General features: G+C 57.6%; 1 protein-coding gene across 3 annotated transcripts in view; it reads right to left on the bottom strand.

The window, feature by feature from the left end:
* Positions 1-2,204: 2,204 nt before the first annotated feature.
* The window catches only part of WNT4 (Wnt family member 4), a 28,295-nt gene continuing 17,305 nt past the window's right edge, over positions 2,205-13,194 (bottom strand). For 2 of the 3 annotated variants that reach the window (XM_033841661.2, XM_033841666.2), the window contains 3 exons: positions 6,176-6,307; positions 5,936-6,078; positions 2,205-5,219 (listed from right to left, as the gene is read on the bottom strand). In XM_033841661.2, coding sequence (XP_033697552.1) covers positions 4,752-5,219; positions 5,936-6,078; positions 6,176-6,307 — 743 coding nt within the window. In that variant the 3' untranslated portion in view covers positions 2,205-4,751. The remainder of the gene's footprint in view (positions 5,220-5,935; positions 6,079-6,175; positions 6,308-13,194) is intronic. The other variant, XM_033841664.2, reaches the window with a different exon arrangement.

The following is a 13,194-nucleotide window of genomic DNA, read 5'->3' as shown; positions in this document are numbered from 1 at the left end:
GGACCTGGCCCAGAAGGGCCCCTTCTCTCCCCTGTCAGCGCCTGCTTGGCCTAGACCCTTGAGATGCGGGCAGGGGGTCAGCAGGGCTGGCGGCTCAGGAAGGAATGGGGGGAGATGCCTATGAAGTCATCGCCTGGGCCAGGCCAGGCCAGGCCACACTCCGCCCCCTCCCCCCATCCCTTAGACCTTCTCGAGTCAGATGCCTTCTCCTGAAGCTCAGCGTTTTCTTCCTCTTGCTAGGAAGCTGCTGGGCTCCTCTGCCCGGATGCCTTCTGGTCCCTCAGCACCTTCCTCTCTTTCTTCTGGTATCTTTCTGTTTCTGTGTCTGCCCTCCTACCCGCTGCCTTTTCCTCACTCAGCCTTTCTTAGCCCCTGTCAGTTGCCCAGAACCCTCCCTATACTTCCTTCTACCCTTCACTTTCCTGTGTTCTCTGGCCCTTTCTTGGCCCAAGATCCACTTTAAACCCTGCCTCTGGTCTCCCCAAGACTTCCTTGGAGTACTGGCTATCACACAGGAGCTGAGAAGGAGGTCCACTTTATTATCACACGGTTTCACAACCTTCTCAAAAACCTTCAGGCCTGAGTCTGAGGGCATTGTCAAGGATGGATCTGGACACAGCCTCTCTGCGAGCAGACCTGGCCTGGGAGCCCTGGAAACCTTCCACCCTCACAGGCGGAGCCCCTGGGCCCCACTGCATAAGCTTCCCACAGCTCCGACACACCCACCTCTACTTCTGACTATGGCCTCCTTCACCCCCACTCCCTGTCCTAGTCCTGCCTCTCACCCACATTGGAGCCTGGCTGGATTCAGCCTCTCCTGTTGGTGCCTAGGGGCAGCTTTGCCATTGCTTTGCTCCCTGGGTACCCCGATCCCTTGGATTCTCGGTTTCCTGCCTGGAGATCTCTGCCCTGAGACATCCGCCTGCTTCTGATCTCTGGGATGGGGCCAAAGTAGGACCACAGTCTTGGGGCACACCTGCCTTCAGCCCCTAACCTATCCCACACTGTCTGCTTTCCTCCTCGTCTCATCCTCCCTCGGTTCCCCTCAATCTTAGAGCTCCCTTAACTGCCCACTGCATTCCTGAAAAGGGAATAATAATATTTATAGTAATAGCTGCCATTTGTTGAGCTTCACACGTTTTATTTAACATCCCCAAGAAATAGATTCTATTATTATTTAACCCCCAATTATGAATGGAGTTGGGGCAGGGGGAGCAGCCCCATATTACAAATGAAGAAAATGAGTTCCAGAGAGGGACAAAGAGTTGTTCAAGGTTCCATATAGTGAAGAAGTGGCAGTGCTGGGATTCCAACCCAGGTCGGTTTGATTGCAAAGCCTAGGTCCTTTTCCCAGTTCTGGAAGGTGGTCGGGCACGGACATCCCCACCTCTTTCCTCTACCATCTTGGACCCTCTATATCACCAGTCTCTTTCTCTCTGCGTTTGACCCTGATTTGCAGATGTGTCCTTTTCTATCCTCCCATGCTCTAGACCCCATCCCTTCCCCAATGCTTCACAAATTTGTGTGTACCACTGCTATCCTGAAAGCACTTTGCTTTGGCCCTTTTACACCCCATTAAATTTTTGGAAAGCCAAGCACATAGTAGCCTAACTGTTCCCAGGCTGGTGTGGGTTTACTGCAGTAGGGGCGGAGTGTGGGTGTGGGACCATGGCCCCCTTCGTAAGGCTGAGGACTTCATTCCACTAGACTGAGGTTCCTGAGAAGCCACTTTGGGTCTCCCCAGCAGCTGTGACTTGAGTTATATGGAGTTTTCCATCCAGGCTCCTCATTCTGACTGGGCTCCAATCTTGGAGTTTACTTTTAGTCACAGGCCTTGAATCCTTGTGTCCTTGGGCAGGAACTAAACTCTTTTCTATTTGTCCCCCACTTCCTCAATCGACATCCACTTTACCACACCCTCCTCTGTCATCGTATCTGCCCCTCCTTTCCAAATCAGTTCCCAAGAAGCGTTCTGAGACCTTGGATTAGGCCAAGGTTTGAACAGCTGATCATGCATGGCTCAGTGAAATGCGGATACAGCCTCTGGGTGTTAAAGGTGAATTCAAACTAGATATTCAGAAGGAGAGGGGTCAAAGGGTGTCCCCATTTCTAGAATTTGATAATGTTTATCTGCTTTTCCCATGTCCTTCCCCAAGTCGCTCTTCTCCCTCTTCTACAAAAAAGTCACTGCCACAATTGCAAGATAAAGAAATAATCATTTTATCGTGCACCAGACTATTTCATGGGGATGTCACAAAGGCAAGGAGCCTAGTATAAAAATCTGGGCGAGGTGGGGGCAGCAGAGGGGGTAGCAGCATCCAGAGCTGGGGCTTGTCCAGCCCAAGGCCTCCGAGGGCACCTTTGCCTTGCGGTAAGACCAGTGGAGAGGGTTTCGGGCAGGGCTTGAACCCTCTGGCCAGCTTCCAGGATGCGTGGCTGTGTCAGTCCTGTGCTGGTTCCTCTTTAAACTGTTCTGCTGGACAGTTTAGAGCTGGGTGTGTCCAAGGAAGCTCCTTTTTCCTGCAGCTGTGGATCCCTTTGGCCTTTGGGGTGCTGGTGGCAGTGGTGGTAGGGCTGGGCAGAGGTTCCTAGAATCTAGTCTGCTTCACCGAGGCTACACCCTTCAGAACGCCGGGAGGATGAGCTTTGAGGGGCCCCCTGGTAGGTGGAAAGGTGAGGCCTATGAATAAGCGCAGATCCTTCCTCTTCCTGGGGCAGTGCCCGTCACACCAGCGTCCAGCCTGAATCTGCTAGTGCCCTGGCTCTGGGGACAGGACTTAGGGGTGGGGGAGGGGTCTCCACTGCTTCCTTTGTGTGGGTCGGGCCTCTGCCAGTGAGGGATAGTATTTTGCCTGGCTCTGAGCAGACAGCTGAACAGAGCCCGCCAGAGGAGCAGTGAGCCCAGCTGGGCAGCTGTGGGGACACAGTCGGCTCAGCTTTCATCCACATCAGAGCCCGCCTGCCCCGAGATTATCCCCACATTTGAATGTGGGTCCAGCCTCTCACTTGGTTTTGGCCTTCTTCTTGGATGGACATGAGCAGAGAGCTTGGCTGGGGGCCGAGGGTGTTGACCCTGTCTTCGTGAGGGAGCCAACACCAGGAGGCACAAACCACAAGGCCTGGGGGAGAGCGTCTACAGGCTGGAGCCCGTATTCTGGATCTGGGACCTTGAATTCAGACGCTGAACCCTGGAGCCGAGAACTTGGAGTCTGAGAACCTGGAGCCTGGAGCTTAAGACCTCAAACCAGGAGCTGAAAGCCCCAGGGTGGGTGCAGCCTGGAGAGAGGGCTGAGAGTGAGGTCCTCTGGTGGTTGGGAGCCCACCTGAGAAGCAGTTGGGTCAGGCCAGGGCTTGCTGTGTGCAGGTCCTGCGCACAGAAGTTTGGGCTGGGCTCCTGATGGTTTGGCTGGTGCACAGGGCCAGGCCCGGGCTGCTGGTGCTGGCTCTGGGGGCTCTGCTTCAGTACCCTCGGTACCCTCCGCTGCTGAGACCTCACTTCGTCAGCCTTCCCACTGTCCACCTCTTCCCTCAGAGCCTGCTCTGCCCTCCCTTGGGAACCAAGTGGGCTCTGGCTCAGCCTGTGGTCTGTGGCTCCTGCTGCTTCCCAGCCCCTTTTCCTCCAGCCAGAGCCCCATCCCTGAGGCTCAGACCCAGGGGGACCTACAGTTTCTGGGCCTCTGGGTACAGGAGTCCAGGAGGAGCCTTGGCTGGGGGGCTCTTCTGGCTCTGCCTCTGCCTCTACTGGCTCTGGGACCCAGCTGAGCCTTGCCCTTTCTCCTGTAAAATGGGCACAGGCATGCATCCCTGTCTTGTTGGCCTCCCAGGATTGCTGTGGTCATCCAGTGAGATGGCCCAGTACAGGGCCTAGAACAGTATTTGCTCAATAGATTCGGTTAAGGGAGTGAAGTAAAAGTTGGGAGATGGCTTTTTCACGTGGCCCTCTCCTGTGTGCGTGTGGCGTTTCCATTCTTGGTTTCACAGAGGAGCAGCACCGTGGAGCGACGCTCACGGCGTCACTGTGAAGGCCCAGCTGGGGTCTCTGATCCAGGACGCAGCCGTATTCCTGCCTGGGAGGGACCAGGGAGTGAGGGTCCCCCTCTCTGAGGGGAGGCCTGGCGGCTGGGCTAGGGGTGGGGGCACTGCAGCCTTCACTGGCTCTCACCTCATCTGCTGTTCTTGCCTGGAGGGTTCCACAGAGACTGAACCTCCGGCTGCTCATGGAGGCCTGAAATTAACCTTCTGCCCTGGACCTGGTGTCTGCCCATTCCTTTTCCACGGGGCTTGAGAGACAAAGCTACCAGGCTGAAGCTGCCCGGGGTCCGTGTGTAAGTGTGGGGTGCAACTGCCATCGGGCTGGCACCATCCCCTGCCATAGGGCTGCCCCTTTCCCTAGGTGGCAGGGTCAGTAGGCATGTGGCTGCGACACTTCGTTACCCACCTTAAGTCTGCAAGTGGAAAAACGTACAGATAACAAGTGAGTGGTCAGCAGTGGCCACATGTGGGCAGCCAGAGGCATGAGCAAAGTCCCTTTGGTCAGTGGCAGCCACAAAGGCCCAGGCTTCAGGGAGGCCCCAGTTGGTGCCCTTGGGGTCGCCTGCCTGGTTCCAGCAATAAATAACATGAGGACCCAAAAACCAAACCAAAACAAAAAATACAACCAGTATCTTTTGGGGTGGGTGGTGCGGGACTGTTCAAATTATCGGCCTTCCCTGGGCCACTAGGTGGTTGCTGGGCACAGGGCTGGGCGGCGGTCACCGGCACGTGTGCAGCTCCACGAGCCGCTGGCACTGCCGGCACTTGACGAAGCAGCACCAGTGGAATTTGCAGCTGCAGCGCTCGGCCAGCTCTACCTGTGCTGTGTGGAAGCCGCGGCCGCAGCACAGCAGCTCGCAGCCGTCGATGGCCTTGGACGTCTTGTTGCACGTGCGGCCCCTCGTGCCCAGCACACCGCTGCGCATGTCCTGCTCGCAGAAGTCCGGGCTGGGCTCCAAGTACACCAGGTCCTCATCTGTGTGCGGCTTGAACTGCGCATTGCGCGGCACCAGCGCCCTGGAGGAGCCCACACGGCGTGGCTCCACCTCCGTGGCGCCGTCAAACTTCTCCTTCAGCGCGTGGCCCACCTGGCGGAAGGGCGGCACGGCTCGCCAGCACGTCTTTACCTCGCAGGAGCCTGACACCCCGTGGCACTTGCATTCCACCCGCATGTGAGTCAGGATAGCCTGCGGGGGGCGGGGAGGGGAGAGGGGCCATCAGGAGATGTCAGGGGAGGCCGGGGAGGGGCGGCTGGGGGGGGCGGATGAGCGGGGGCAGGGACGGGGGCATGGCGCAGAATCGGAGAAAGATGTACGGTCATGCTTCCTCTGTATTAAGCTCCTGCTGTATGCCACGGTGGCCTGGTAAGCTGTGTTGGGAACAAAGATACTGTCCTTGCCCTTGGGGCACTCGGAGTTGATGGAGGGGAGACATGTTAAAGGGCAGTGTCATACGAAACAGTGAAAAGTGACGTGTTGGGGAAGAAGATGGCTGCATTGAACCTGCACAGGAACCTTGAAGAGTAGGTACTGAGATAGCAGATGGTGTTGTAGTTAAGCACACCGTCTTCGCAGTGACACGGAGAAATCCTAACCCTGCTACTTATTGGGGGGTGTGTGCGTGACAAAGGGATGGAGACACACCTGTGTGCACATATATGTGTGGGCGGGGGCGTGTTGGGGGACGTGTGTGCTACACTGGGGGCCGCTCACACTGTTCTGTGACGCCCGCTTACCTGTCCGCTCCCTCCCCGTGCCCCCCGCCCCATAGGAGGTGCCTGGTACCGGCCAGAGCCCAACAAGTGTTTTCTGAGGGGCAGGTGGGCGGGGGAGAGCGTCTGGGGACGTTGCCGAGCCCGCCCTTTCCCGGCCGGCCGTGAGGGTGCTGGGGCCGTGCGCACTACCTTCCTGCCGGCCTCGTTGTTGTGGAGGTTCATGAGGGCCCGGCTGGACGAGGCCCCCTTGCTCCTCTCCCGCACGTCCACAAATGACTGTGAGAAGGCCACGCCGTAGGCGATGTTGTCCGAGCATCCCGACCACTGGAAGCCTGGGTGGGGTGGGCATGCGGGGTCCGCGGGTGAGTGAGGGCCTGGGCCCCGGCCCCTGCCCCTGCCACGCATGCCCTCCCCACCGCCCGCACTTACCCTGTGGGCTGACCCCGTGTACCGTCCGGTCACAGCCGCACTTTTCCAGCTCCCCACTGCTGCACGCCCGCGTCACCGCAAAGGCCACACCTGCCGAAGAGATGGCGTACACGAAGGCCGCCTCCCGAGTCCCTGTGGGAGGGAGGCAGAGGGAGGGCAGGGCTGGGTCCCAGTGCTCCTCCCCGCACCCTCCTTTTTAGAGGAGAGGCGTAGATGGGACTCCTGAACGACGGAGGCCCAGGGAGAGGGCAAGGCAGGCTGACTCCCGTGGGGCAGGAGTCACGCCGAGCTGCTGCTTATTCTTACCCACCAATGGCCAACATACTTACACACGCCGGACACTGCCCTGTGGCCTTCACGTGTGCTGGTCATTTATCCTCCCCGCACCCGTCAGGTGAGTATAATTATTATCCCCGCTTTCAGAGGGATTAGCCAACTTGTCCCAGGCCACACAGCATGTGGTTGAGCAGCCAGATGGTCCAGCTTCAGTGCTCTGAGCACTGTCAGTTACTGTTCTCACAACCTCTCCGGGAGGTTAGTGATGTTAACGTCATTTTATGAGAGACAAGACAGGCATGGGAGAGGTGAATTAACTTACCAAGGCTACAGAAGTAGCAGGCTGGCCTGTCAACCCAGCTCTTTTTGTGCCTATTCCCCAGCTGGCCCCTCTAGGCTCTGATGGGGTCCCCCGCCCGAGGAACCTGCCCCAGCCCTTCCTGCTGAGGCTGGGCCTATTTCTGAGACCACCTTGCTTCCTTATACCTCTAAGAGTAAACCGTAATGACAATGGCCCCACCGCTTACCAGGATCACTGCTGAAGAGGGGATGCCCTCTACCATCGGAAGCTTTATCTGTGCCCAGTTCACAGATGGCACAGTGCGGGTTTGGGGAGGGGAAGTGGGTCGCAGTCGTCCAGTCAGCAAGTGATAGAACCAGGACTCAAACTCTGGTCTGCCCGCCTCTGCTGCCTGTCTTTCCCTTCCGCCCCATGACTTCTTGGTGGTTCTGTGTTGGTGGCTGCCCTGTCTCTTGCCTGAATGGGTGTTTTTATCCTCCTAGGAACTGTGCCTCAGGGGGTGTAGCTGCTATGTAGACCCTTTCTGGGGGTGTGGGTGGTGGGAGGGAGTGTCTTTGTGTGTGTTGCGTGTGTGTGTGTGTGGTGCGTGTGCACACGGCTGGCTGGGTGTGTGACCAGACGGGCCCTGCTCCTCTCTGGGCCCTGTGAGGGCCTCTGTGTGCCCGTGACTGTCCTTCTGTCTCTTGCTGGAGTGTCTGTGTCCACAGGAGCAAAGGGGGGAGGCTTTGGCCTCGTGGTTGGCAATTACCTCTGTGACACCCAGGCCGGTGCTCTCGGCTGCCCTGGGGAGCAGTCGCCGTGGTCAGACAGAAACAATCACCTCCTCTGTGCCCGTGTCTGTGGACAGGCAGTGGAGGCCGAGCGCTGGGGTTGGGGGCAGCTCAGGCCCCCATGGCCCAGGACGCCCTGTTCTCGGTTCGGCCCTTGAGCTGGGGATACTGCTCACCACCCACTTTCTACGGCCCACCCTCTGCCCTGGCCTGGACGCTCTGGGCCGGCATGAGGGGGCCTGGCTGGAGCCACGGGGGCCTCGACAGCCTGAGATGGAATCCTCTCCAAGTTAATCGAGGTTAATAGCAGGATCATGTTGGTTGGTTTTGCGCTGTGGCCGCCCAAAGAGAGACGACTTTAGTTTCTGGTATTTCTGGTATTTCCAAGCCTGAACCAGCACAAATCTTTGCCCCAAAGACCAAGGGGGAAGGGAAAGCAGGAGATAGTAGGGTGGATGGGACTGGCAGGGTGGCCCCAGCTCCTGGCCTGGCATGTTCCTTTCTCCTCTGCTTCTCTGGGCCCTCAGGCAGCCCCTGGCCTGCCCCAAGCTCTCGGCCCACCTCCTCCCCTGAGCGCTAGCAGCCTTGGGTGCAGGGCTCCCTGTGAGGTGGCTCAGGGAGACCCCTGCCTCATCCCCAACCAACACCCATCTGCCAGGACTACAGGCCCCCTTCTCCTGGCCTCGGGAACAAGGGCACTATAGTTCTCTCCACTTGGGCTTGAAGGAAGAGGTTCTGGAAGGAAGATAATAAGACGAGCTAAAGCTTAGAGAGAGCTCACTCCGTGCTGGGCACTGTCTGAGCACTTGACATAATTTATATACTCTTCACAACACCCCTGCGAAGTAGACACTTTTACTCCCCATTTTACAGATAAGGAAACTGAGGCACTGAGCCGTGAAGCACCTGTCCAAGGACACCCAGCCAGGAAGTGGTAGAGCCAGAATTCGGACTCAGGCAGCCTAGCTCCAGAGTTTCAACCTTGACATGATCCTGCCGCCTGGAGCCCAGAGCCTGGAGCCCCCAGCAATATACAGCCCATCTCTTGCCACCTCCATGTGTGAAGCCACGAGCTGTGGGACATGTCCAGTTCCTTTTGTGGGTTCTTCACTGGGGGATGGTGAGCAGTGGGCCTGTGCTCAGCACAGGAGGCCCCAGAAGGCCTGAAGAATGTGGCTGAGCCACTGTGTCCCGAGAGCCGATGGCAGCATTTCCTCCAGCCTTTTATGACTGGCCCTGGGTCCCGATGCCTTGACTCCAGGGCTGTGGCCCCTCCTGGCTCATCCCCTCTGCCCGGCTGGAGCCTTGCTCACCAGTGGGGCGCCTGGCAGAGACCGCTGAGACACAGAAAAAGGATTGTGGTGTGGCTGTGAGGGTGGCAGAGGGGAGTTCCCCAGCGACCTGGTCGATAACTGCTCCCTGGTCTGGGGGTTTGCCTGTTCCAGCTGCAGGGGGAGGACTTTGTCCTCCTGGGACAGCAGAGCCGGCCAAGGGAAAGGCAGAGCTCTCGAAGGTGCTAGCAGCTGCCCTACAGCCTTCTGCCTTTTCCATAATGCCATTTGCCCCATTCCACACCCAACTCCTTTCTTCCTGCTCTCTCTTCTTCCCTGGCTCCATTGGTCTAAATCCTGAGCGTCCTCTAGGTCCCACGTCACTGCCATCTTTTCCAAGGTGCTAAGGCTGCCTGGGGCCGGGAATTCAGAGTTGTCCTGGGGATCCAGTGATAACTACCCTTTCTGAGGGCCTGCGATGTGCCAGGGCCTTTCCATGAGCTCATGGCGACCTGAGCAACCAGCTCTCTCCAGCTCTGCTCTGTGGAGGAAAAAGTGAGGCTCGGGGGCTTGTCTGGGGTCCCTCAGCCAGTCGGTGGCCAAGAGGGAATTGGAACCGCGGCCTGCCTGACTCGAGGCCAGTGCTCTTCTGAGCACATCACATGCGCTGTCTCCCCAGATGCTGGATGGAAGGACATTTGAGCAGGAAGGAGTGTTTGGAGGAGAAACAGATGAGGCTGAGTTGGGCTAGAAAGGAAGCCACGGGCGTGGGGATCCCCGGGGCATCAGGCAGGTGTCCTGATGGCAGTGTCATTCCGAGCATAACTTACATGTTTCCAAAGCAGACCCAGCGGGAGTCCTCCGGAGGTGGGGCAGGAGAGGCACGGCCCTCTGAGAAAGGCACCGCCCTTGTCATCTCCCCATCCCTGCCCCCACAGCCTGCCTTTCCAATTTCCTTTGCTCTCTTGTCTGCAAAGGCTCACCTTTTCTTGAAACCACCTCCAGGAAGCCTCTTTGGATTTAAGAGACAATATAGGGCAGGGGAAAGAGTAAAGGCTTTGGAGCTGGACAAAGCCGTGTTAAGACTCTTACTAGTGTAGTGACCTTTCCCGGTTTTAACAGGGGGAAAGTAACACTGGCCCAGCAGGCCAGGCCCTGGTACTTCTGCGCATCCCTCCTACCATCATGGATTCCTGGGAGCCCAGGTGCTCTGGCTGGCCTGGCTTGCCCTCCCCGCGCAGTCAGAGTTGGACTCAGACTGTTTCATCTTCTAAGTGTCTTGTGTGCTTGTCTGCAGCCAGACTGGAAGCTCCAGGGGCCACGCTGTCCCTCACCACCTCCTCTGCCCCCCTCGAGCCCAGTACAGAGCTGGCAAGAACAGGCCTTTCCCAGCTCCCTGGAGACAGAGGTGGGTATCGGGAGGAGCGTGGATGCTCAGCCTGGCGGGCCTGAGATCTAGTCCTGGTTCTGCCACTTCCTAAACGTGTGATTTCAGTTGTTATGTCCATAGAATGGGGCTGACAATAGTTCTGACCTCTTCAGGTGGGTATGGAAATCTAATGATGTAAAACATGGGAAGTGCTTAGCCCCTGGCCTGGAGTAGGAGCTTGAGACATAGTAGCTACTGTGAATGTTATTGTTGGGTGATTAATGCCATTTTATTCATTCGCTAACAAATACCGGTAGGGCACTTACCCCCTGAGGGCCACGTGTCCACATATTTGCCATTGGGCTAAAAGCTTCCTTAGCGCAGAGACACCTCCTCCCTCACCAGACGTTTATTAGCCACCTGCTGTGAGCCAGGCCCTATGCCAGCATGAGGGAGATGGAGGTGAGTTTGTCCTCAAGGAACCCCCAGTGCAAAGTGTCTCTGGGGTAACCCCTCCCCAGACCTCCTGTGATGTATCGGATGGCACCAGAAGCTGGCCCGAGAGGTCCCCAGAAGAAAGGCATGTTGTCACCCTCATTGGGTCCAAAGTGATGCCAACATCGAAGACAAAGGTGAGAGCACGGGTGTTAGGGAGTCACAGCCCAGGACTGAAAAGCATCTACTTCTTAGATCCAGCCTGAAGTTCCCGTCAGTCAGGTGCCCTGAGGTTAGACACGCGGGGACTGCAAACACAGCCTGGGCTGAATCCTCACTCGGCTACGACCAGTGCACCACATCGCCTCCCGACATGGCAGTCAGAGCCCAGAGGGGCCGCAGGGCTCGTGGGGTCCCCTCTCGGGACAGGGACACCATCAAGCTCGCAGAGCAAGGTGTGAGAAGGCAGGGGAAGGCTCGGCGTTGTCTACAGATGGAGGGAAGCAGGCGCAGAGGCATCTGCACTGCCTTCCACGCCTCTCCCCGTGCTGCTCGGGCCTGCCCGCCCCGAGACCCCAGCACATCCTGCTCACGGCCACACCGAACTTCCGCCAGACTCCCTGGCCTCTCCCTCCCACCCTCAAACCCTCGTCGTTCATTCCACGAATACTTATCAGTCACCTACCTCGTGCAGGTGCTGCCCCAGGCACAGGGATTAAGCAGTGACCGAACCGCACAGAGGCCATCATCCCACGTCTGGCCCTGCACGCCTGCTCGGCCAAGAACCACCGGCTGCCCCATTCCTGGCTGCCCCCGATGCCACCTTCACCAAATTTCTGGCAGATTCTCAGCCTAGAGCACAGTTTGGCCCTGACTTACACATGTCCTCACCAGTCACCATTATGTCACCGTCAGTCTTGCCTCTGTAGGCCAGGAGCAGGGGGTCTCCACTGCCTGGGAGGGGAGGGGGTGCGGGTTGGAGCTGTACGGCCTCGGGCAGTGCTGGCCGTAAGAGGGCTGCTCCCACCCCCAGGTGCCCTGGGAGCCAGGCAGGTCTTTGGAGACATCATCTTTGAACCCTGATGGGAAGTCCAGGAGCTGGGGCCTGGGGTGGCCCCACCACCCCCCATCCAGGGAGGAGGACGCTGAGGCTAGGACAGGGGATGGACCTTGCCCGGGAACTCATGCCAAGAGCCGTCAGGCCCCGGATCTAGGTGCATCACACTCTCTGCTGGGCCTCCTATCTCAGCTGTAACGTGGGGACAATACTACACACTCGGACTTGTCGTGAGGGCGGTCGGATGCAAGGCGGCACCAAGGAGGCCCTCAGCAAATGGGGCTCCTTTGCTCCTCCAAGTATGGCCTGGCTCCTGGAGGGATCTGTGAGCTATTACCTTTCCAGGTCTGAGGTCAGGACCCCAGCCAGGCAGCCCATGAATGCGGGCACTGGCCTAGCCCCGCAACCCCTAAACCTGGGGGCTGTGAGAAAGGCCTGCCCAGCCGGCTGCTGCCCCAAATCACAGCAGCTGGTGAGCACGGATGGCTTTTCTGGGGTCAAGGTCCACCCTAAATGGTGATGCCCCTATGAGGTAAGCACACGTGCAGGTCCTCCCTGCATGGCCTCATCAACCCTGGACCCCCCAAGAGCGGTACTGTGGCCTCGGGAGGGACAAGTCCCGTCTCTTGTTCAGTGGAGATAAATTGAGACTTTTCCAGGAGGAATTTTACTAGGGAAGAAAACAAAAAATGCAAAAGCGAGGGGATGGACGAATGGGAAGAGTTCAGACTCCTCCAGACACGACTGCCCTTGCCTCGCATGTGGCTGGCTTGGCGAGTGCATGCCCTGACTCAGCCCCGAGGAGACTGGATGCTTGACCAAGTCACTTGGACTTTAGTCCACAGCAGGTTCCAGCCAAGCCTGGTAGGATTCTCAGCATCTCCCTGAACTTGATGAGCCGGGGCTGGGCCCCCTCTCTGGTTCCTGGTGCAAACACAGGTGAGGAAAGCACTTCTTGACGGGGTCCCTCACCTGCATCAGGCCACACTGACCCATGCCTCCCCTCTTCTGCCCCTTGAGTCCTTGCCCCGACTTGCTCTCTGCCACTGGATGACACCCCTTGACTGTCTCCTCCATGCCAGGCTCTGCCACGCGCTGGGAAACTGGTAAATGAGACATTACCCTTGCCTTGGAAGAGTTCAAGGTTTAGGGATGGGGGAGTGGGGTGGGGGAGACAGGCATCACAGTTCAGTGTGAAAGGTGTAATGAAAGCCACGTGGACACAAATGGTTTAGACAGAAGTGTGTCTGTGTGTACATGTGTGTGTATTAAGGGAGAGAGAGAGTGAGAGAGAAAGGAGAGAGAGAAATTGATAAGTCAAATGGGTTAAAATGTAAACAGCTGGTGAATCTAGGTAAAGAGTATACGGCAATTCTTCACAGGAAAAACTGAACTCATATATTCAGAGAACAAACTGGTGGTGCCAGAGGCAGAAGCAGGGATGGGGGCTGGGCAAAATGCGTGAAGGGGTCACCAAGTACCAACTTCCAGTGATAAAATAAATACGTCATGAGGAGGTGATGTACAGCGTAGTGACCAC

The sequence above is a fragment of the Tursiops truncatus genome, chromosome 1 (assembly GCF_011762595.2).
Source record: "Tursiops truncatus isolate mTurTru1 chromosome 1, mTurTru1.mat.Y, whole genome shotgun sequence".
NCBI classification, from domain to species: domain Eukaryota; kingdom Metazoa; phylum Chordata; class Mammalia; order Artiodactyla; family Delphinidae; genus Tursiops; species Tursiops truncatus.
This window is presented reverse-complemented; position numbering and strand designations above follow the sequence as displayed.